General features: G+C 43.9%; 1 protein-coding gene across 5 annotated transcripts; it reads right to left on the bottom strand.

Annotated features, from left to right (window-relative positions):
- Positions 1-120: 120 nt before the first annotated feature.
- On the bottom strand, positions 121-22079 carry xirp1 (xin actin binding repeat containing 1). 5 transcript variants are annotated; one of them, XM_060058947.1, is made up of 9 exons: positions 21913-22079; positions 21112-21268; positions 20952-21000; positions 19551-19808; positions 19095-19182; positions 13248-13423; positions 12870-12911; positions 4355-4485; positions 121-4045 (listed from the first exon to the last, which is right to left on the bottom strand). In XM_060058947.1, the coding sequence occupies exons 2-9, from the start codon at positions 21237-21239 to the stop codon at positions 589-591; spliced, it is 4329 nt and encodes a 1442-aa protein (XP_059914930.1). In that variant the 5' UTR covers positions 21240-21268; positions 21913-22079; the 3' UTR covers positions 121-588. The 5 variants fall into 5 exon arrangements, with proteins under 5 accessions (XP_059914930.1, XP_059914926.1, XP_059914927.1 ...); XM_060058946.1 differs by lacking the exons at positions 121-4045; positions 4355-4485 and adding exons at positions 7138-7277; positions 7723-12135 and having other exon boundaries at positions 21913-22067; XM_060058943.1 differs by lacking the exons at positions 121-4045; positions 4355-4485 and adding an exon at positions 4981-12135 and having other exon boundaries at positions 21913-22067.
- Positions 22080-23016: the final 937 nt, after the last annotated feature.

The following is a 23016-nucleotide window of genomic DNA, read 5'->3' as shown; positions in this document are numbered from 1 at the left end:
GCTTATTACTCGGCCTGGCCATCGCACCTACGACCGAATCACAGCCGTGCTGATATTCAGTATAACAGGACTCGCTCTCATATAATATTGCTTAAATAAGCATAGGCATAGTAAGTTAAAGGTCCTGTTGTAATGGACTATGGTTGACTGGGCAATATTTTAGAGGAACAAAGAGATCAAACCATTAAAGGACAATGCGATTGTATTTATTTTATTTTATAGCAGTGTATATATATTATTATTTTAAAGTTTTATAACAATTTAAACATTACATTTGTCTGTTGGATCATTGTTTTCTTAAGCTTGCTATTTATTATTGTCATATTTATTAATAAATCATAAATGTAGAATATACAATTTAGATTTCATTGTATATTCAAATAATACATTTTGTTATGAAATGCTGTTCTCATTTGGCACTATAAATCTTAGCAAAATGGTAAAATTAATAATTTAAAGTTTACAGTAAATTGACATTATGGTTAAAAGCAGTGGACACATGGTTAAAAGGTTAAAAGACAACATTCAATTGCCTGACACATTACCGATTAGATGGTTTCTCTACCAAATAGCAATGCTTAACCAATTTTAGCCAAACAAGTCATCCATCCAGCTATTGTTTGGAGCAGGATTTTCTGTTTTTTGTTCAGTGCTACTGCAAAGATCACCAAAAAAGTTGGTTTCTGTGTTTGTGCTACTTATTGCTTGGTTTCCTGCCTCTAGTGATACAATGTCACCCATTAAAGGGTTGCTCTCTACTGGATGGTCTGTGATGGATGAGGAGTCTAAGCCTAGAATGTTGCTCACTGTACCAGAGTTTGTCCCACTGGGCTGCTGGACTGTAAAAATATCTGCACCACTTGCGAAGGGGTCGCTGACACCAAAGATATCATCTGAAAGCTGGAAGCTGGCGGATGCTTCAGGAGAACTGAGATCGAAGACATCGCCTGCTGGTGGGGCCGAAAAAGCACAGTTTCCCGAACTGAAGATATCAAAGTCTGGCTGGACCTCTGGTTCTCCTGTCTGAGAGTTTGATCCAAAACTCCAAGGATCTATGCTGGATGGACTTTCACGCCACGCTACGGGTGTGGGATCGAGGCCTACGAAGGGTTGAACTGTGAGGCTCCCGATGCCCCCTGTGTTGTCAGCTGTGTTGTGTTGAATCATTTCAAACGGGTCAGTACATTCAGCAGGAGTCTCGTTGGTCAGAACACCGTGGCCCAAAGAGAGGCCGAAGATGTCATCGGTGATGGTGCTGGTGGTGGAAGAGGAGGTAATAATCGTCTGAGCGTCTGAGGAAGTGAAAGGATCTTCAGTTTCCTGAGGAGTCACATGATCCACATTGGAAGATGATGCATCACAACGCGGTCCTGCCACAAACTCTTGTACATCAACCACTTGAATTGGCAGGATAGGGACAGATGTATTTGTATCACTTGCACTGATGAATGATTGTTCTGAACTAGATAAGTCCTCTTCAATGCTTTGAGGTTCCTCTTGAAAGGGGTCATCTGATATAGACTGGCAGGTGGACCCATAAGGATCTTTGATCATCGCTTGCACAACAGTAGAGGTATTATAAGAGACTAACATGTCATGTTCAATGAGAGATGGATCCAATGTCTCACGGCCCACTGGGTTATCAAATAGGTTTGTATTGTCAGTATTTTCTGCACTTACAATATTTGGTTTTCCTCCACTATCATCTTCAGTTGAAAAAATATCAACAATAGCTCTACTTTGTGGATGGGCAAATAGGTTTGTGTTTTCTACACTGGCATCTTCAATAACAGAAAAGTCAATTGCCTCATGTGAGACCAACATGTTATGTTCAAGAGATTCTTCACTGCTCTGTGGATTGGTAAATAGTTTTGTGTTTTCTTCACTGTCATCTTCAAGAAGAGAAAGATCAATTGTCTCATGGCTCTGTGGATTTGATGGTGCAGTATCAAGTAGGTTTGCATTATCAGCATGTTCTGCACTGGAAATGTAAGGTAAGGCATCTTTCTCTCCACTGGCATCTTGAGTAGCTGAAAGATCAATTGTCTCATGTGAGACCATCCTGTTATGTTCAGGATATTCTGCAGCTGTCTTCCTGCTTTGTGGATTGGCAATTAAGTTGGTATTATCTGAATTTTCTACGCAACTCATGTGTGGTGGACCTTCTGTGTTTTCTCCACTGGTTTCTTTAATGGCAAAAAGTTCATCTGTTTCACTGGTTTCTGAATTTGCTTGTGGATTGACGGATGGATTTGTACTTTCAGCAGGTTCTAGGCTGGCACTATGGGCTGGTGATGTAATGTCTGATTGATGATCAGCAGTGAGGTCACTTCTTGGTGGTTTGAGTGGTGGGGTTACCTCTGTGATGTCAAATGAATTCATAGCAGTAGCATGTGTATCTTCCTTCACATCATTCACTGATTCCTGTTCAGAGAATGTCTCTAGTAATTTGACCTCATCCTTTGCCATTTCTTCTGTCATTCCGCGGTCCCTGCCTGTGGATTTTTCTTCTGCTTGAACGGCTTCTTTTCCTTCTTCTACTTTCTGTGATTTTGTCTGTTTGATCCCCTTCCCTGTTGATGACTTGAAGAATTTTCCTAGGATTCCACCAGTTTTGCTCCCACTTTCACTTCCACCAGATGTGAAAAGTTGAGACCGAGGGCTTTTTTCCTTGGACCAAGAACCCTTTTTTATGATCTTCTTGTCATTCGGTTTTGCAGGAGAACCCTTCAGAGAATTAGATTTCTGAATAACCGACTTCACACCTGTCACCGTTTTCAGCGGCGGAGCTCCTTGTTCGGTCCTAGTTGTGCTCCCTTCAGAAGACCTCTCTTCGCTTTCCAAATGTCCTTGTTGTTGTTCCATTTTGGTTTGTTTAGCTGATTCACTGTGAGCCACAGATGTATCTTCTGTGTCATCTAATATCTTGGCCATCTCTTGGGCAGATGCTTGCTTCTCATCATTGGTTGAATGGACATTCACATCATCTGTCTGTGATTCACCCTTCTCTTGCAGTCGGTTCAAACTGTCTTCCTCGCTATTTGGGATCTCTTGACGAGTTTCTACATTGGCAAGCTGTTGATCTGAAGGGTTGTTTGATTTTTGATTGTGTCTGTATTCATAAGGGTTATGGGTTATCACATTGTCTACCTTGCCTTGGCTGGATTCAGATTCTGAAATTTCTTCCGCTTCTGAACACAGATCAGAGGGTGACTGGCTACTCTCAACAACATTAGGGGCAAACCGCACAGTTTTCTTAGTTTTACTTGGGATACATATCTGATCTTCAGCCATAGAATGATCAATGTCTATGGTGGTGGGTTTCATAATTAAGTCCTTTGTATTATGTTCGGTGATAGCAATGCCCTTTCCTAGGCAAGGTGAAGAAGAATCCACCACGGTTTTATCAATGTATTCTAGTTTAAGTTTATTTGAAAATGTAGAGGAATTGGTTTCCTTCCACTGTAGATTACCAGGTGCCTTAATATGCTGTGCATCTATTGGTTCATTGACACCTGAAATTGAGGACCTTGAAGTCCTTGCACTTATTTCGCCCTCTGTGTCCTTAAGTTGTCCCTTAGCCATCTTCGATTCTTTCTTGTCAGCGTCATTATATTTTAAAGTCATAGTATTATTTGAAAAAGCAGGGGGTTTCCCATTATCTGGCATTTTGTTTCTACCAGTGGTTATATATGACTGCTGTGCAACACTACAAATTGTTTGTTTCTTCTGCGGAGGCCAAATTATCTTCTTCCTGTCCCTAATATCAATGGGTTGCTCTATACCCAATGGATTTTTGGAGCCTGATTTGGTGGATAAAACATTACTGTTGGACTCTAAGCCCTCAGCCACATTTGACCGCAACTGTGATATATTAGGGACTTTCTTGACATCGTGTTCATCTGTTTTGGTAGTTTTCTGAAGCCAACGGTCTTTGTGTTGCATGTGTCCGAACCCCTCATCATAGTTTCCCTTCCTTTTGAATAGTTGTTGGTAGTGGAAGATGCAGAAGAAATCTCCGTAGAGGGACGAGTAGTTGTGCAAGCTGTAATTAAATAAATAATTGTTTTGTTAAGAATGTATGAATTTAAAACCAAAGGGATAGGGTAGGATTTGAATTAATGATTTGATTTAACGATTCACAAAAGACACTTTACTTGAATGTGTTCACATGGTAATCAAACCATAACATTTACACAAACTAAAGATTTTGATTTAATATCGATGTGTAGAATAATCGTAAACAGTAGTCCAGAGAAAATATTATCTTTCAAATTGATTTATAGTATAATTATTTACAGTTGATTTACGGTAGATTAAGACTTGAAGTGAATAATATCTCTAGAAGTCTCACCTCAGTGTCTTTTGACAGTGTTTACAGCAGAAACACTTTTTGTGCAGGATAAGTTTATTGGCCACCATTTTCTCCATTGGGTAGACTGGTGTCAAACAGGCTGAACACATTTCCTTGGTGGGAAGCTGGAACTATAGGATGACAACCACTGTTTAGCTACTTCTCGAAAAAGTTTAAGTCATTCAGAATGTCCTTTCATATGAAGATAACTTTAATTTACACATATAGTTCATGTGATACTATTGGTGAGGCCCTTTGTTTTATTGAATTGTCTGCATTCTAAACGTTCTTACTATGATGAGTGTTGGCTTGAGTTCGTTCTCCAAATATTTACTAGCTACCTATTATATGGGTGTGTTTGGTATTTGTTCCAAGTGACACGGTTTCCACACACTTTCATTAATGGTTAGAGGTAATTAGTGCTAATCCTCTGACAAATTGGAGACATCCTTTTATTTCCTATTTTTACTGACAGTAAAGGTTGTCTGTGTTTCATAATATGATTAATAATATTTCTTGATAACTATAGAATTGTATATTGTCTTCCAGTACTTTTGTAGTTATCCAATACAATGATATACTGGTGTTCTTAAAATGATCTAAAACAATAAACAAAAACAAGCAGATTCCTCTTAGTCACTTGACACATTTATTTGACTTATAAACAATAGGACATATCCGCTGTTTTAAAATGATTTATAAAAAAAAAACGTAACATTTACTATATAATCATGGTATAAAATAATTCATGGACATAAGTTAACATTTTAATGCTTTCATTCGAAAAGGAATAAATCATATGACATTTATGTTAAAGATTGCATAACATATATTATTAAAAGGGAAAGCGGTGCTTTTTAGTGCTTTGCAGTTGGTTGGCTAAATGTTACAAAGACTGTGCCTTCCTCTTTTGTATTGTTCAGCCCACTTTCCGAAAATTTCCTTCTTTGCATCATCGGGGGGGTCATGACTTCATATCTTGAAGGGCTGCCCACAACATCGAACAGCGCAGACGCCTTGCTGTTTGACTGTTTGGTGACAACTGTGGAGGTTTTTGAGGAAACAAATGAATTGCCAAAGCCATCAGTTTCTTCATACGTTTCGCTGACAGTTTTGGTGCCGATTATTCCAACAGCAGGTTCTGGAACAGTCTTCACTTCCAGGACACTGACCTTGCGTCTTGGTGTAGCGGGGCTTTGGAAGTGGATTGACGTCTGGCTGAGATCGCCGTTTGAGTTTCCCTCTGTTTTAGGCTTGAATGTTGACATTGGTGACTTTGGTTGCTCGGCGTTCTTTCTGGCAGCAGAATGAATGGAGATGAAGGAAGGGCAGGATGGCGCACTGCTCTGTCTTATAAGGGGTTTACGGCGTGCTTGGTTAGAGGTGCCATCGGTTTGTTTTGAAGGGCTTGCATCTTTATTTTTCTCAGACACTTCACCTGTCTCTTTATTGAGCTGGGGTTTAGCCTTGCTGGACACAATGCTAATTTTCCTGATGTTGTTGGAAGGCTGGAAACTTTGTTCAGACTTCAAAGATTCATCAAACAGACCTGATAGCCCTGCAATGTCAGCTTCAGATTTTAAACTGGAGACGGAGTACAAGGCCTTTTTAATGGCTTCTTCGATGTCAAGGAGCTTTGCCAATGTTTGTTCTTTCAGGTCCATTATGTCCTTGCTGGCTTTTTCCAGATCTTCGAATGCGGTTTCCACTGAGGAGGTGCTCTCCAGGTCATCATCAAACACATCCATTTCCACCTTCTTTTCCTCCTTCCTATTCTTTTTCCTGGCGGTTCTGCTTGTTGTGGCGATCCAAGCAGGGACATCCTCAAACAACATCTTCATAGATCCAACGTCTACATCGCTGGTATCGCCCTCCATCTCTTGCACTTGAGAAAGGATTATCTTGAGTTCCTCTCGTTTTCTTAAATTCTCAAATATCCCCATCGCTGCCTTCACGTTTCCTGTCATTATCTCGTCTTTGTGGACAGAGAGTCTCTGTCGTCGCTGATCCTCAGTCTCTTTTGCTTTCTTTTTCCTGAAAACAACTCTCTCCTCGGGCCGTTTTTGTTCTTCACCATTCAGGGCATTAGGCTGGACTGCATATGTATCCGTTGGAAAGTTGACAGCTTCCTCCTGCAATTGATTGTTGCACTGGTCAGATGAAACGTTAACAATGGATTTCTTTTTGGCTGCGGTACTTTGCTTGGCCTGCCTTTCTTGCACAACTATATCATTAACTACTTTAACGTTCTTAGATAAAATGGAAGCAGACACATCATTTTGCTTCTCTCTTCTCCCAAAGTTCTGGAGAGCTGTTTGAAAGCCCATACTAATTTCATCCCTATCTCCTTCTGAATAACTCGTTATGCTTTTCTGAATCTCCTCTGCTGCATTTATTTTCCGTACAACATTTTTGTCGATTTTAGTTTCCGCCATTCCAGAACTTAATGATTCTGTGTCAGTTTGACTCAGAGTGCCTTTTGTGGGTTCTGCTACATTAGCCTGAGTTTCAACAAAACTCTCCGTTGTGTCATCAAAAGATTTCGGAATAAATGTGTCCTGTGTGACCTCCCTGTTAAGGAATATTATGCCATGTCTTCTGGTTCTTTGTGGGTTGTTTGGCGATACAGTTGGCGTCTGAACGCTGTGCTTGGTATTCAGTGGTATAACAGGGCTTTGTTCCCCACTCGGATAGGATGCTTCAAGCCGAGGTTGTGGCTGCTTACTCTGTGCTGATTTAGTCCATTCTGGCTTTGGTGCGAGAGTTGGCTTCTGGCCATGGGGTTTCTCATGTGCCTTTTGGGGGAGTTGGGGTGTCGTTTTGTCTTCACGGTGATAAGATGAGGGGTTTCCATTTTGAATTGTTACAGGTTTTGGGATTGTTGTATTCTGTCTTGAAACAGATGGCTGCTCCTCGAAAGTTACTGAAATCGAAGGAGACAGGAGTTCAGTGTCAGAGGGAGGCATGGACACAACAACACCCTGCTTCTTAACAATCGGGCCATTTCCTGAACATCCTCTGCTTGAATTCCTGTATATCATTGCTGTTTTATAGTCTCCCTTTGATACATTAACCCTAGACCTCTCAAGAGACTGGAGGGCAAACTGCATGTTACCTCTTACAATATCTTCCTTCTCTGGGAGCTTATGCTCCATCGCTGCGCTCTGCAGCGACCTAATCGTTGCCTTCACATCTCCTTTAAAAACCTCAGCCTCTTCTTCTGAAGTCTGAACCTCACACTGTTCTACAGGAAGTGACAGGGAATCTTTGGCACAACAATTCGCCCTAACAGCACTTTTTGACACTTCATCTTTTTCACTAGATGGAAATGCATCATGGCTTTTCTGGCTTTTCATGGCTTCACTGACCTTTTGGAAAGTTGTTCTGATCTGTTGGCCACTGGAGGAAGAATGCGTCTCTGTTACTGTTGAGGAGCTCTGCTCTTGTGCCGAGACTTTGACGTTGTATATCTTTCCAGGGACGACCGTTTCACGCTCCATGTACATACTTTGGCTCTTGGCCATTTCAAGGGATCTTTTGGCTGCTCTCACATCCCCAGAAACAATTTCTTCTTTCTGAGTTTGGCCTTCTTCCATGTCAGTCCCTTGTGTGGACAGGTCCATGTCATAGATGGTTCCTGGTTTGATCGCCTCACGCTCCACGTGCATGCTCTGTTGCTTTGCACGTTCCAAAGACTGCATTGTTGCCTTGATATCCCCAGCCACAACCTCCTCTTTTTCCATCATCAAGCTTTGCTTCGTTGACAGTTGTTGCTTAGCTGTCGCTATATCGCCAGGGATAATCTCCTCTTTCGGGATGTCAACATCATAGGCACAATCTGATGTGAACACCTTTTTGACATTCTTCACGTCCCCTGGCAGCACATCACAGATGGTGCGCTCCACCAGGTCTTTCTGCTGATAGAGACTTCTCTGAGCTTCCTTGATATCTCCCCTCAGTATTTCAATGCGTTCTCTGGATGAAGGGCTTTGACACTGGTCTTCTTCCAGAAGCTCAGTTTGAAGACTCTTAAGGTACTGCAGGTCACCTCTCTCAATGCAACTTTTGTATAAGTTCACATTACCCTTTTCATTCTCATCTATTCTACAGGGCGTTGCAGTCCTTTGACTACTGGAAGTTGCCATCAGATCTCCGATGGTGGACTTGATGCCTCTCCATTCTATATCTTCACTTTCGGTTTTGGTTTGACAGTGGTGAACTAACGAGTAAACAGTCATCTCTGCATGTCCCCCGGCGCACTCTTGCATTATGATCCCCTTTTTTAAAGATTTGGTGTGAATAAGTAAGCTTTCAATCATCTGGGCAATAACTACTCTTTGATCTTCCTCTGGATTGGTGGCTGCGGCTGTCGTCTGGTTGACAGGAAGTTCTACCACTGTGGTGTTCAAATCCCCTTTCTCCATCTCTCTGATGATCGTGATCTGAGGCTTAAGTGTTGGTTTGCATAATAACTGCAGCATGATGTTCCTGATGCTTCCCTCAATAACCTCCTCGTTCTGTATTTGTACGCCCTCTTCAAGCTGATACTTTGCCATTGTAACATTTTTGACCTCACTTGCTTCTATTATAATACCACTAGAGTGAAGGTAGGTCAGCTCATGTAGACGGGTGAGGGTTTCAGCAACACTGTTGGATGTGATTTTGTCTAGCGGGGTGGTTTCAAAAAGCCAAGTGGTGCTCTTCACATCGGCCTTTGGTCTGTCTTGCTCAATGCTGGGCACTAAGGTATCGTTAGCCTCCTTGATCTTGTCCAGGGGCTGTGATTCAAAGAGAAATGTGCTACGTTTCACATCTCCTTTCCCCTTGTCTTCTCTTTGGACAGTGTTTACTGTGCCTTGCTCCTCGGAGTCACCTTTGAGACTGTCAATCTTGTGGTTCTCAAAGAGCCAGGTGGAGGTTCTGACATCACCTTGCTGGACATCTGTGACACTAACCATTCTAACAAAATTCTTGTGGGCCGCCTGGTCTGATTCGAAGATTTGCTTGTTAAGCTGCACATTTTTTCTTACAATGTCCTCTACGTCTAAGACAGCAGGTGTATCTGGGCTGGTGAAGGAATCCAATGGCTGGGTCTCAAACTTCCATCTGGCCGATTTCACATCGCCTTTCTTGACATCTTCTTGGGTGACAGCTCGAATCACGTAAATCTCATTATCTGCCTTGATTGCGTCAAGGGGCTTTGTTTCGAACATCCATCTTGCTCCCCTTACATCACTGCTCACAATCTCCTCCTTTTTCACAGTGGTCACCTCATGAAACTGTCCCTCCTTGTCTCTGATGGCGTAGAGGGGCTGAGACTCGAATATCATGGTGCTGGACTTGACATCAACATTGCTCTCAGGCTTTTCAAAACAGGCAGACTTCTCCTCGAAGGGCTGATCGTGGATCTTGTCCAAAGAGAAGGTTTCAAATACAAACTTCTTATTAGTTACATCCCCACCCTCTACTTCACTGATCTTCTGCGTATTTGCTAGAGCCTTGTCTTTCTCATTTATCATGTTGATGGGACGGTTCTCAAACATCCATGTGAACTTGTGCACAGATCCCTCCGAAATGTGCTCAGCCAGATCCTGTGTGTCGGATGTCGTCACCATCTCTGAACCTATTTCATCAAGGGAGCGGGATTCAAAAAGTTCCTTCACTCGGGACACATCTCCAGACTGGACATCCACCTGGCTAACGTACCGGGCATCCCCTTCTACATTGGTGTCCTTCCGGATTCTATCTAAAGTCTCTGTTTCAAAGAGTCTCTTCACAGTTTCGACACCGACCTCTGCTTTCACAGAGTCTTGTGCCATTACGCACTTTAAACGTTGCTCCTCACTGTCCTTGACGCTGGCCAGAGGTTGTGATTCGAAAAGCCAAGTGAAGGATTTGACATTAGTGTTCTCTAGGGCATCTTTGTCTTTCACGGTTTCTGATTTGTCATACAGAATGTCCATTGGCTGTGTCTCAAATAACCATCTGCAGGTCTTAACGTCACCTTTCTGAAGCTGCTCTTCTTTGGTAGAAGACTTGGCTTCTGTTTGATTGAATTTGGAATGGATTCCATCTATAGTTTGAGTCTCAAATAGCCATTTGGCCATGTTGACATCTGCTGAATCGACTTCTCGAGTAATACCTTTAATGACCTCAACATTTTCTTTTCCCTCTGTAAATTGGTCAAGGGGTTTTGTATTGAACAACCACTTGTAGTTTTGGACATTGCCTTTGATTAGCTCTTCTCGGCTAACTGTTGTGACTTCGTGGAGATTGCCTGAGGAGTCCTTTATAGTGTATAAGGGAGTGGTCTCAAACAATGCTTTGTTGCCCTTAACATTTCCTGCTGTGATATTAATTTCCCTTGAGTCACTTTTCTCATCGCTACGAGTTATGTTGCTTATGGGAATTGTCTCGAAAAGGTTTTTGAATGATTTTACATCACCCTTTTCAATCTTTTGTTCCTTGACTAAGGTGCTGGTTGCTGTGCTGTAGTTTTCAAACATCTGCTTGGTGCCTTTGACTGCTCCTTGTTCATCTGCAGAGAGGGTTATTTTTTGCAAACGTCCGACCTCTAAGCTCTCACTGAGGCTGTCCATGGGTTGGGTTTCAAACAGCCAAAGAGAAGTCTTGACATCTCCTCCAAGTACCTGCTCCTTGGCCAAATTCCCCTCAGCTGAGTCTCCTTTTAGCATCGCCTCTCCTCTGTTTTCAACAGTTCCTTCAAATGCTCCCATATTTTCCTTCCCTTCTTGTATCATGCCCAGCGGCTGTGTTTCAAACATCCATCTCTTGCTGTCCACGCCGCCCCTCTGGCCTTCTTCCAGTGATATACCCCGGATCATCTTAACTCCATCCGTCCCCTTGTTGATGGTGCCCAGTGGCTGGGTTTCAAACAGCCAGCGTGCGGTGCTGGTGCTGCCGGTTTTTATCTCCTCTCTGCAGATGGACCTGACCTCATGCATGTTGCCACTGTTGTCCTTGATGGCACAGCATGGATCCGCTTCGAACAGCTTCACAGTCTTCTGGATGCCGCCCTTTTGTTCCTGGAGCTCAGACTTCAGTTTCAGGAAGCTGTAGTCCTCGATGGAGCTGCAGCGGCCCAGGTCAGTCAGCGTCTGGGACTCAAACAGCAGCCGGGCCCCTCTCACATCGCCTCTCTTGACAGGTTCTTTTAAGACGGTCTCGACCAGTTCGCCCTCCTCTGTTTTGAGTTTGTTCAGCGCATCCATCGGCTGAGTTTCAAACAGCCACGTCGAGGTTCTAACATCCCCTCGTACAGAGGTCTGCCTTCTGGCAAAGGCGCCTCGTTGGGTGCCGTCCACTTGCTGGAACACAGAAGAGGTGCCTCTGACGTCTCCACCCTTGAGTTCTTCTTCATCTAGCAGCTTCCTGGTCGTGTGGGGATCGCCAATGTTGTCCAGAGTCCAGTTCTCGAAGATCCACCTCATGGACTGCACCTCGGCCTGGTAGCCGGCGTCCGCAGCCTCCGCGGCATCAGAGTGGAGGGCCTCCACCAGCTCGTCGTCAACCATGTCGTTCAGGTTGTCTCGTAGCTCGGGGTGGATGTGCTTGAAGAGCCTCTTGATCTCGTTCTTCTGCTGCTGCTGGTAGAAGGTAGAGAAGGTTTCCTTGGGTGGGGGCACGGGGAGGCTGGCAAGAGGTGGAGAGCCTTCATAGTCCAGGGGTCGGGGAGGGACGGGCGGAGGTGGAGGAGGAGGCAGGTCGTCGTCACTGTGAGACGTCTCTGAAACGATGACTTTCTTGGTTGCGTCGGCCATCTTGAAGTCGATAAAGAAAGAGGATGCAATGTTAGTTCCAATGTTTGTTTGGCCACGTTGTATGGTTGAATATATGCCAAGCGTTACACTAGCATGCATGAAGCCAATTAAGCTATACTTTACCTTGTTCTTTGCTTGCTTGCTTTCATGTTTTGCACACCACACAGCATCCTCTATTTTGCCAAGGTTAGCAACACTTCATAGCCGTTAGTAGATGTTGGACAAATACGCACATTGAAGTCACTCTTGAAGGTGTGGACACATTTGGGTTAGTGTGTAATTAGTCTCTATGATTATTTTCTTCATTCAGAGATTTAACATTTTGTTTTGTTTCGTTTACTATTTTTCGTAGATTATTTGTGTTGAATTGCCTTCATTTGATATAACTTTATTATTTAGTTGTTCTCGAGATGAATCCATTCCATTTTATATCATTGGATATATATAAAATATATCTAACAGTTAGATAATGGAGAAAAATCCTACAACTAAATTAAAAACGATGTATCATGTGCTGTAAATCTGACTGAATGAAGGCTGTTATGCTTACATCTTGCATTGCAATGCTTTAAAGAATCTGTCCTATTGGATGATAACATGCTTTAAAGCCTAGGAGTGACAGCATAGAAGAAAGAGTGGAAACATTCTACGTTATGTGGAGTGAACTACACAGAACAAACACAGCACAACCAAACACACGTTTGTTAGTATAAATCATGAGTATTACACAATACCTTGCTGGCTTTACGTCTCGGTTCTGAAGTGCCAAGGAATTCCTGAGAACAAAACGGAGGATGATTCAATAATTAGACTTTATTCATTATTGACTTTTACGCCCAAACAACAAGTACTTAGTATTACAACTACATAAACCGAGGTAAAAAGTAACAAACTAAATAAATCTGTGTCTAAACAGGAAGGTAAAACCTCCGCGGAATAAAGGGCCAACAATTCAGCTCACCGCAGATTAGAAGTACAATAGATTGGACTAACGGCCATTGTAACCAAGAATAGCATGCCTCCCCCACATGCTCCCCCTCCTCCCCCTTCAGTGGGCCACGGCCCCCCGTTTTGGGGAGGCTGTAGGCATGGCAGCTATGCGAGGAACTCACGGGCGGAGCTGGGCTTCCTGCGTGGTCTGTGGCTGCCACTCGGGACAGGTAGAGGGCCGATCTGTCCCTGACGGAGGTGCTGCCGGTGGGGCTGTCCTGGTCCGGTCTCGACGGGGACCGGGAGTCTCTCTGGGTCCGGAAGTCTCTCTGGGTCAGGGGCTGAGTCTTCTGGCCTTCTGCGAGACAGGGACACAAACACGTTTCATATTTATCACAGTTGATTTAAGAATGAGTGGATGTACTGTGTAGCTTGACTGGGAGGTCTGGGATTCAGGTCCAACTGGGGCCTGTGAAAACTGTGGTGCAGTGTGACTTGATTGTTAAAGCAAGGCATCAACACTGCTAGGGTTTGGGGTTTGATTCCCAAATGTATTCATTGTAGGTTCATATTATTATTTTATATAGATATATAATTTTTTTCAGCTGATGTGATATGAACGGAGCGGGGCTGTCCTGTCCATTTCCTGTGTCCTGTCATCATCAATGGTTTACATGTCGCATTAAGTTGATAAAAGGTATTATTTAAAACATGCATCGGGCCTATAGGGCGTGAATTGACAGCGAGGAGTATTTTTAGTTACGCCGGAATGTCTGTTATCTTCTCTGTGTCTGCGATGGACATGGCAGAGCCTTAGACAGAAGTACTCTCCACCCAAGTGGGTTAAACAATGTCCCCAAATAGAAGCGAACCCACTGGAGTGGACGGAGATAGAGGTGGTTGTCGTCGCACGCTACAGCGAACCGCCACTTTGTCAACTGCTTTAACGTTGTCAACTGTTGTAACCCTAACTAGGTACCTTTTTAACTCATCTGCGACTTAACCTGCCACACTTATTTTATTGAAAACAAATGTCTAAAGCAGAAGTCATCGACTAGCTCAATTAACCCCTGTGATTTATTTTCTTCCTCTCAAAGTCCATGTAGGTGGAGAGAAAAGTTGGGAAATCTTTTTTAAAGTAATGTAATGACAAGCAGCTTTCACAGTATTTTTTTTAAAACATTAAACAACAATATAACCAAGACTATCGGTAAAAGAGCCGACACAGGGCGGCAGTTGGTGGGAATTCTTGGCCGCCGCCGCCGCGCCAGCCCGGGGCCGGAGCGTGAAACCCTAGAGGAGGACGCGCCGGAAAAAACACAACAGCAACTGCTGGCTCAGCTGGAGCGGGCGTGATTGTTTCGCCGCGCGTCGCTTATTGTGAGCTCCCCGCCGGACCGGACTGTCAACACCTCACCGGAGGAATGTCCGACCGGCGGGCTGACACTGTGGAAAACAAACTTGAGCCGCGGAAGTGATGTCCTGCGATAGAGCTCAAACCAACCGAAACGAACACGCCCTATCGTTCTTGGGAGAAGTACTAATCACGGCGAGCTGAAATAATGCTGTGTTTCAACGTGAAAGGAAAACATTTTAACTGCTTAATCGTTTCACGAGAGAAAAAGCTGTTGACATGGGTTTGTATCTCATGATGAACGAGTATCACATGACACCAGACAAAAGGAAAATATTTAACACTTGGGAGGTTTAAATTCAGCCCCGAATTTTGGCCTGGGGAGGTCAATGACCCTGGCCTGTGTGTGTGTGTGTGTGTGTGTGTGTGTGTGTGTGTGTGTGTGTGTGTGTGTGTGTGTGTGTATGTGTATGTGTGTGTGTGTGTGTGTGTGTGTGTGTGTGTGTGTGTGTGTGTGTGTGTGTGTGTGTGTGTGTTGGTGTGTGTGTGGGTGTGTGTGTGAGTAATGGTCCACATTTTAGCTAGCCTCTCATTTTCGACGCAGTAAGCTGTATGAGGACAAAGGGCCCAGCAGCTACGGCCGGCGCCTCTCACGAGCCGGGACTTAAAGCATTTTCATAGCTGGGTGAGCAGGCAGAATGAGCTGCATGTGGGCCCGTGTGGATGTCATAAACCCCTGTAAGACCCAGGGTTCAATCATTTGTTATCATCGGTTAGCGCCAAAGTAAAGTGCTGCCGCTGATGATAATTAATAAACATTGACTCACTTACGTTCAGTTACAGTTTATCCTGTTTATAAAGCGCTTTTAATTTTAGCAATCTAACAGTGCTGTCCTGGGCAAAAGCAAATGGGCACTTCCTGCAAAATGGACCAAATAAACCATCAGGGGGAAATGATCCTTGTCTAAATTCCGGAGATTAAGGGGAAATGCTCTTTGGTTCTTCTCTGTTCAGAGGACTGATTTGAGGATGAGTTTCCATCACTAGGCTGCATGTTAAGATATTCCCCATTTAGCCTTGTACTCCCCAGAGGCTTTTTAAAAGAGAAACACTCAGGTCAACTGTCATGTACTATCCCCAGCGCTGCGTTCCCCAGCAGGGGCCTCTGCCTCTTGTCTCTCCCTCAGTAACGTGAGGCACAGTAATGCGACGGGCCCTTGGGGGCCACCGACAGCTGTCCAAATGACAGGGAAATCCAGTTGGTATTTATCTGGGCCACCACCTTTACCACCGTCAGCTGCTCCTGGCTGAATGCACATTCACAGACTGCAATGAAAAGCCACCACCATGTCGAGGGCCCCTCCCACTGGAGGCCAGACCTCCCAAAAAGCAGATCAAAGATCTTCAGTTCACGCCAGTGACCTGAATGCTCAGATTTGATCTGGTGGACCCGAGTGGTTCACACTGCGAGCACAGGGCCAGCGAGATCGGATGGGGATCGGGTCTGGGGCCCCGTATAAAAGTGGCCCCTAAATCTGATGAGAAGAAAATCTGATTCCATGTGATGTGTGCAAAGTCTGGCTTCAATTCGATCACGCTCAATATTCTAATAAATTATAATAATCATCACTAACCATTATTTTGAAAGAAAAAAGTAAAGCAATGCAACATCGTGTCACATTGCGCCTCTGTTTGTATACATCATGCAAGTAGTGTAACCCTGTGTCGTCACGACAACCCTATGGAGGCCAGTTATTGGCTGATCTCTGAGATTGACCCACCATTCCAGGCTATAGATGGATTACAGGCTGGGAGATGCAACATGGTCTCACAGGAATCCGTGAAATGAATACGGTCGGACGCTTAACTCGAAATCCGTGGCCACATCACGGAAACACGCCGATATCCGCGTGTGAGCCACGGAATAACAGTGTCATTTACTTGCATTGGAGCAAATTCCGTGGCCACATCACGGACAATTGAAGTGATTCCGTCAGACCACCACGGATTTTGAGTTAAGCCCCCGCTGTGGTCAAATGTGGCACACACACAGATTGAAACGGGAGCACACACACAGATTGAAACGGGAATCTGTGTGTGTGCCACGGAATATCATTGTAATTTACTTGCATTGGAGCAACTTCCGTGGACACAACGAGGACAATTTAAGTGTTTCAGTGAGACCACCCCGGGTTTTGAGTTAAGCCCCCGTGGTCGACTCGCTCGTTGAAACGGGGATCCGTGTGTGAGCCACGGAACAGCGTCATTAACTTGCATTGGAGCGAATTCCGTGGCCACATCACGGAAATCGGCGTGTTTCCGTGATGTGTCCACGGATTTCGAGTTATTCGTCCGTAGTCATTTCACGGATTCCTGTGAGACCAGGTTGGGGAAATGATGTCTACTCATGTCTGTTATGAGTAACACGCCGGAGAGCCAATGACCTTGGTCATACAAACTCATACTATTATACATTATCGACCAAATTACCTAAATATATCGACCATTGAGCCTACCCTGATTACTCATTAAAACACAACTAAAGCCCCTAGTACTCTACTCTTGTAGAACACCCTGGGGCATGGAGAAATTAACCTGTAGAGCCCACAATATTACCCTCAATATTCTGGCCCAATATTAAATAACTCTTTCGTGACACAAAACAAATAGGAATATTAAATGCATGCAAACCATTTATACAAATTAATTTATAATAATATAATTTTTTCCCCTCAAATGAATTGTATATAAATCCTATTGACTCAACTCTGGTGAAATAATCTATAAATTGAAACTTTATCCGTGACAAAAAGGTATACGACGAAAAGCATTTCCAAATGTTTCCCTCCACAACGCTGGGCGTTAATACTCACATAGGTGCTCCCCAGCGCGGCGCTGAAGCAAACGTTGGCGTGTCGATAAGGCTCCCTGATAGATCCTGTAGCCTGGTGGCGTGGGGCTCGGTGCGGCTCTAGCTGCTCCACTCGGTGTGTGTGTGTCTCTGGGGGAGTGTACCTCTCTCTCTGTGTGTCTCTCTGCGTGTCTCTGAGGGTCAGCTCTCTCTCTGGTCTACTGGTCCCAGTGACAGCTGATTTTTATCAGAGCTGCTGCTCAGGTCAGGGGGGGGCAGGGGTTAGTGGGGAGGGGTGGGGGGGGGGGCTATTTTGGTAGGGTGGGACGGCGACGGTATACTCAGCTGAGTCCATCACCTCCTTTAGGCCCCGGCGTGGGGGGTGAGGAGGGGGAGATGGGTGGGGGACTCCCCTCCCATTCCCACGGCAACCCTGTCAGATATCTATTATGGGCCAATGGTGCGCCTTGGACGTGATGTCACCGGGCAAGAGAAGCCAATATGAATCCAACCTTCTGACGTGGTGTCACTCCTACTTTGGTAAGAAGTTCTATTGACAAGATGGATTAACTATGGATAACATGCCCTGATGGGAGGGCATGTTCTGGAATTGGAGAACTGGGCCTTCTTTTTGTTTAGTAGCTTACAGTTTAAGACTTTTATAAAAATGCACTTTGTTTATTGCTAAATTGGAAATGATTTTAAATTGGGTAATAATATGTAGTATTATTATTATCATTAGTAGTACTAGCAGTATAGTAGTAGTAATAGTAGTAGTAGTAGTAGTAGTAGAAGTAGTAGTAGTTGTATATTAGTAGTAATAGTAGTAGTTTTAGAAGTAGTAGTTTTAGCAGTAGTAGTAGTAGTAGTTTTAGTAGTAGTAGTAGTATCAGCATCTTGTCATTAGCCTATTATCACTATTATAAAGGAAATGAACAAGAAAGACCTTGATCCTGGACTGTGGCCTCGATCACAAGCCCTCACCCGTGTCGTTTGTTGTGAGGTTGTAACCGTGTCTCAAGCAGCCGGAGCTGTGTCACGTCTCGGATACGAAGGCATGCGAGGCCGGGGTCGCCGAGGTGTGCGTCACGCTCACAACAGTCATCACGGTCATTACCGCCACCGCCACCTACGCGTCTATCTTGAGCATGTTGCTCCATACGCATTGCTATGCTTGTACACACTCGTCTCTGTATTTATCTTTCTGGGATGACCAACAGAGGATGAGACTCTAACATCTTAAAGAACTTGAATTACCGTTAAGCTAGCACTGTAGCTTGCGGGGGGCACACCGTGGCCTTGACATTGTGGCTTGCCGGTAATTTGAGAGCGGGTGACTTCACTCTACTCTTCTGTTTCAGATGCTTTCATGTCCTGTTCCTCAAGGCTTTCACCTCACATGGGAGATTGACGGGTAGGCCTTACAGCATGTGTGGTCAGGTTCAGACAAAGCAGCAGAAAATGGGCCACTAGTAGCCGCCTTTAAAAACACACTGCCTACAAGTTTCCACAGTTTGACAACTTTGACAAAAGAAAGTAAGGAAGGAAGGATAGAAATAAGGAATGAGAGAAAGAAAGAACATAACTTCAAAGCGGTTGATAATGACTTCAAATAGGACAGCAATTGTTAAGACAATGTGGATAAATAAGTGGGAAGAAGCAGAAAAACAACTGATTCTAATTTTAAAATGCGCCTGCTGTGTTCTTTGACGAAAACCGTTTGGATGACTAAACAACCATTTTGACCTTTATACACGTACGACAGTCCTGGAAACCCTTCAGCGGTCTCGCCGGCCTGGTCAGATTTCACGGAGCATTACTCACCATGGGGGTACTTGGGTGATCTAAAAGAAGCCTCCGGAAGTACATCGTTTGTTGTGTCTCTGTGGCTATTTTCATCCTTGACTTCTTTCTGTGAAAGTACAACGAGCAAAGCATAATTCATATAGGGCTACTATTATTATGAGGCTGAATAGTAATAATTAATAATTATTAACTAATAATTTGGTTAATACTTAACCAAAACTCAAAACAGGATAAATGTCAACACACAAGCATCAATACAATATTTAATGATTAACACGCTGGTTTTCGAATGTGAAAGCACACACACATACACACACACACAAACTCCCTCTCTCTCTCTCTCTGACGCACGCACGCGCACACACACACACACACACACACACACACACACACACACACACACACACACACACACACACACACACACACACACACACACACACACACACACACACACACACACACACACACTACCTGAGGGCCTGTGTTCCTTTCCGAGGCGCTCTGTCCTATCCCTGCCACTAGGGAGTGTCCTCCAATGACCGGCGCGGTGTGGAGCCTCGGGCTGCTGCCATAGTCCTGCCGGAGCGAGGACTTGGACTCAAACAGGTCTCTCAGAGCGCTGGTACCGCTGACCACAGGCTCTCTGCCGGCCAGGTGCTCCACAGAGCGGCTCCTGCAGAGCGGGAAGCTCCCTTCCTGCGGGCTCCCCCCGCCCTCCAAGGGGTCCGCCTAGAGGGAAGGCATCGCACATCACATCACACCTCCCGCTCTACGTTGTATGGAGTGTGTCGTGTCTTGTGAGAATGAAATTCTCACAAGTGGTCAATGAAATATGTCAGCCAAAAGGTACTGGGTTTGATCCCCGTGATGCCTAACTGCTGTACCTGACTATACCTACGCCTAACCAATACCTATCCTTAACCTATAACTAACCTACACCTATCCTTAACCTATAGCTAAACTATACATATCCTTAACCTATACCTAACCTATAGCTATCCTTAACCTATAGCTAAACTATACATATCCTTGACCTATACCAAAATATACCTATCCCCAACCTACACATAACCAGTACCGCTCCTTAACCTATACCTAAACTATACCTATCCTTAACCTATCCTATTCCTAGACATATATAATAATAATAATAATAATAATACATTTAATTTAGAGGCGCCTTTCAAGACACCCAAGGTCACCTTACAGAGCATATAGTCATCATTCAAAACTATGTAAAACAGACTAGGAATAAAAGGAAAACAGAGGTTAAACATGAAGAATAATAATAATTAATAACACTCAAAGACGCCTAAAGTGAAGTGGGGACCTCACTAACCACCACCAATATGTAGCACCCACTTGGGTGATGCACGGCAGCCAATCGGTGCCAGAACGCTCACTACACACCAGCTTGAGGTGGAGAGTTAGGGATGAGGTGGAGAGTGAGGGAAAAGAACATATTTAAACACTATCGACCATATTTAAACACTGTCGATCACATTTAAACAATATCGACCACATGTAAACACTATCGACCACATTTAAACACTATCGACCACATTTAAACACTCTCGCCCACATTTACACACTATCGACCACATTTAAACACTATCGACCACATGTAAACACTAGCGACCATATTTAAACACTATCGACCACATTTAAACATGTAAACCCTATCAACCACATTTAAACATGTAAACCCCTCTCGACCACATTTAAACCCTATCGACCATATCTATATCTATACCTAATCTAGGTGCCTCACCTTTACCTAACTTATACCTGTCTTTAGGACATATATCTCCAGTCACTGTAGGACCATTTGTGAGAAAGCCGTCTGCTGATGACCAAATAGTAAATAGTTACCTCAAGCTCAGCTTTTTCACAATTCCTCAGGTCTCCAGTGCTCTGGTACCTGTAAGGTGGCCATGTTTGGTGACTTGGTACTATGACATCATCGTTCATGACCGCATGTTTTAATGTGCATGGTATGCTATAGATGTATGTAGAGTTGTGCAGTACTCACTGTTGCACCAGCTGCAACACAGACTTCCTGTTTAGGGAGAGATGGTTGGATGTCTTGAGCCATGACGCCTCTGGATTCCCTGACAGGTTCTTTAGGGATTGGCTCTTCCGTATGTTGTGCATTGCCATGGCAACTTCTTCAACCAGCTGTCAAAACCCTTTTGAAAAACATTAAAAAGAACAATAATCATAATAAATATTTGTGATTTCAAATTTTGAAACTTTCTCGAAAATCGATTTGATTCAGAAAAATTGTTATCGTAGAATTGTTAATTTCAAAGATAGTTAAAAAATGTAGGTGCAAAATGTATGCTTACATCTGAATTCAGGTATAAAACTATTAAACAAATCGATACATCTGATCCACCCCAGATCCCCTCTTTCATAGCAAGATTCTCGTGATTCATTGGTGCAGACAGGCGCTCTGTCATATGACTCTGTTAATGTGTAGGCCTCCCGGGACAGGTCGTAAACCTCACACCACCAAACTCTCAAGTGTCGAACTACATACCCGCATGAAAGCTATACGTTTAAAACGGAAACAGACTCTATAACATGCACCAATCATCGCCATCCCCATGTGCTTCAGCAGATGTCATTTGTTAATCCATCGCGCCCATGAGACCGTTTATGATAGCCTCTGAGTTAATCAAATTCAAATCACAGCAATTTAAGACGTACAATGGTAGGAGTGGTGCAAAGTGCATCGCAACACAGAGTCGCAGACGATCAATGAGAATAATAACCAAAGTTACACCCCTCTGTGCCGGGGCCGTTCAGAGAGAATACAGTGTATATCTACCTCCTGAGAAGGGCCGAGAAGGAGAGAGAGCCAGCGTGCATCTCCCTGTCTTGGCTTCCCCTGGTTGTGCGGCTTGTTGGGGCGAAGCTGTCTGCCCCTCTCACGAGACTCAGTAATGCTCAGGGGTTAAAGTCCCCCCGTTTACCGCCCTGTGATTCAGTAAAATCATTCATTTTTATTGTGCCATGCAGCGTATGCGGTTGTAACGTTCTAGACGGCCTTACCACCATGGACACGCCCGATCTCGTCTGATCTCGGAAGCTAAGCATGGTCGGGCCTGGTTAGTGTCTAGAAAAGCGCTATATAAATTCAATCCATTATTATTATTATTATTATTATTAACTTCTCATCTCACAGAGGAATACTCCAGGACAGAACCTTTAAACTCTGTGCTATGAGTGAGATAATGCTATAATTGTAATGGTAAACAATAGTCCATTAACACTCAATAATGTTATAACATGTTAAATGCTGGTAAGAGATTACACGTGTGTGTGTTTGAGGGAGAGAGAGAGAGAGAGAGAGAGAGAGAGAGAGAGAGAGAGAGAGAGAGAGAGAGAGAGAGAGAGAGAGAGAGAGAGAGAGAGAGAGAGAGAGAGAGAGAGAGAGAGAGAGAGAGAGAGAGAGAGAGAGAGAGAGAAAAAGATAAACCGAAAGAGAGGGATGAAGGAGAGAGGTGGAGAGAGAGACACTTGTAACAGCTGGACCATTCAAATGTCAGTGTTGGAATGCCGAGCATACATTTTCCTGTTACTTTATCTCGTGCCAAGGCATTTCGTCGCCTCTTCACATACTTCACATTGTTGCCAAGCTATGGTACAACAGAAGTTATATTTATAAATGTGATTTGGTTCAATAGTCCTTAAAACAATGTGATTATCTGCTCATTCTATTCGATAAGCTTCTGTATTTAATTATGAACTAATAGGGCTGGAATAAAGAGTCTCTCACTGCTGATTCATGCATGTCATTAATACCGTACAGGTTGATAATCAAATCAATTTGATTATTATCCATTAACTCATTTTCCTATTATCCAGTAATTATGATCCTCTCACTAGTTTCAGTAAGCATTTTTTCACGAATTATAACTTGCGTCCAGCT

This window comes from Gadus macrocephalus, chromosome 8 (genome assembly GCF_031168955.1).
Source record: "Gadus macrocephalus chromosome 8, ASM3116895v1".
Classification (NCBI taxonomy): domain Eukaryota; kingdom Metazoa; phylum Chordata; class Actinopteri; order Gadiformes; family Gadidae; genus Gadus; species Gadus macrocephalus.
Note: the sequence above shows the minus strand (reverse complement) of the source record. Positions and strands in the feature narration are given on the sequence as shown.

Bases quoted from the DNA above. Each gene is read 5' to 3' on its own strand.
- xirp1 (XM_060058943.1), bottom strand. From the start codon at position 21,239: ATGGCAATGCACAACATACGGAAGAGCCAATCCCTAAAGAACCTGTCA. The intron at 19,809-20,951 runs GTAACTATTTAC...CCTTCCCTCTAG, and splicing joins GTGAAAAAGCTGAGCTTGAG to GCGGACCCCTTGGAGGGCGG. The intron at 12,136-12,869 runs GTATTGTGTAAT...ATCGACTTCAAG, and splicing joins CGAGACGTAAAGCCAGCAAG to ATGGCCGACGCAACCAAGAA.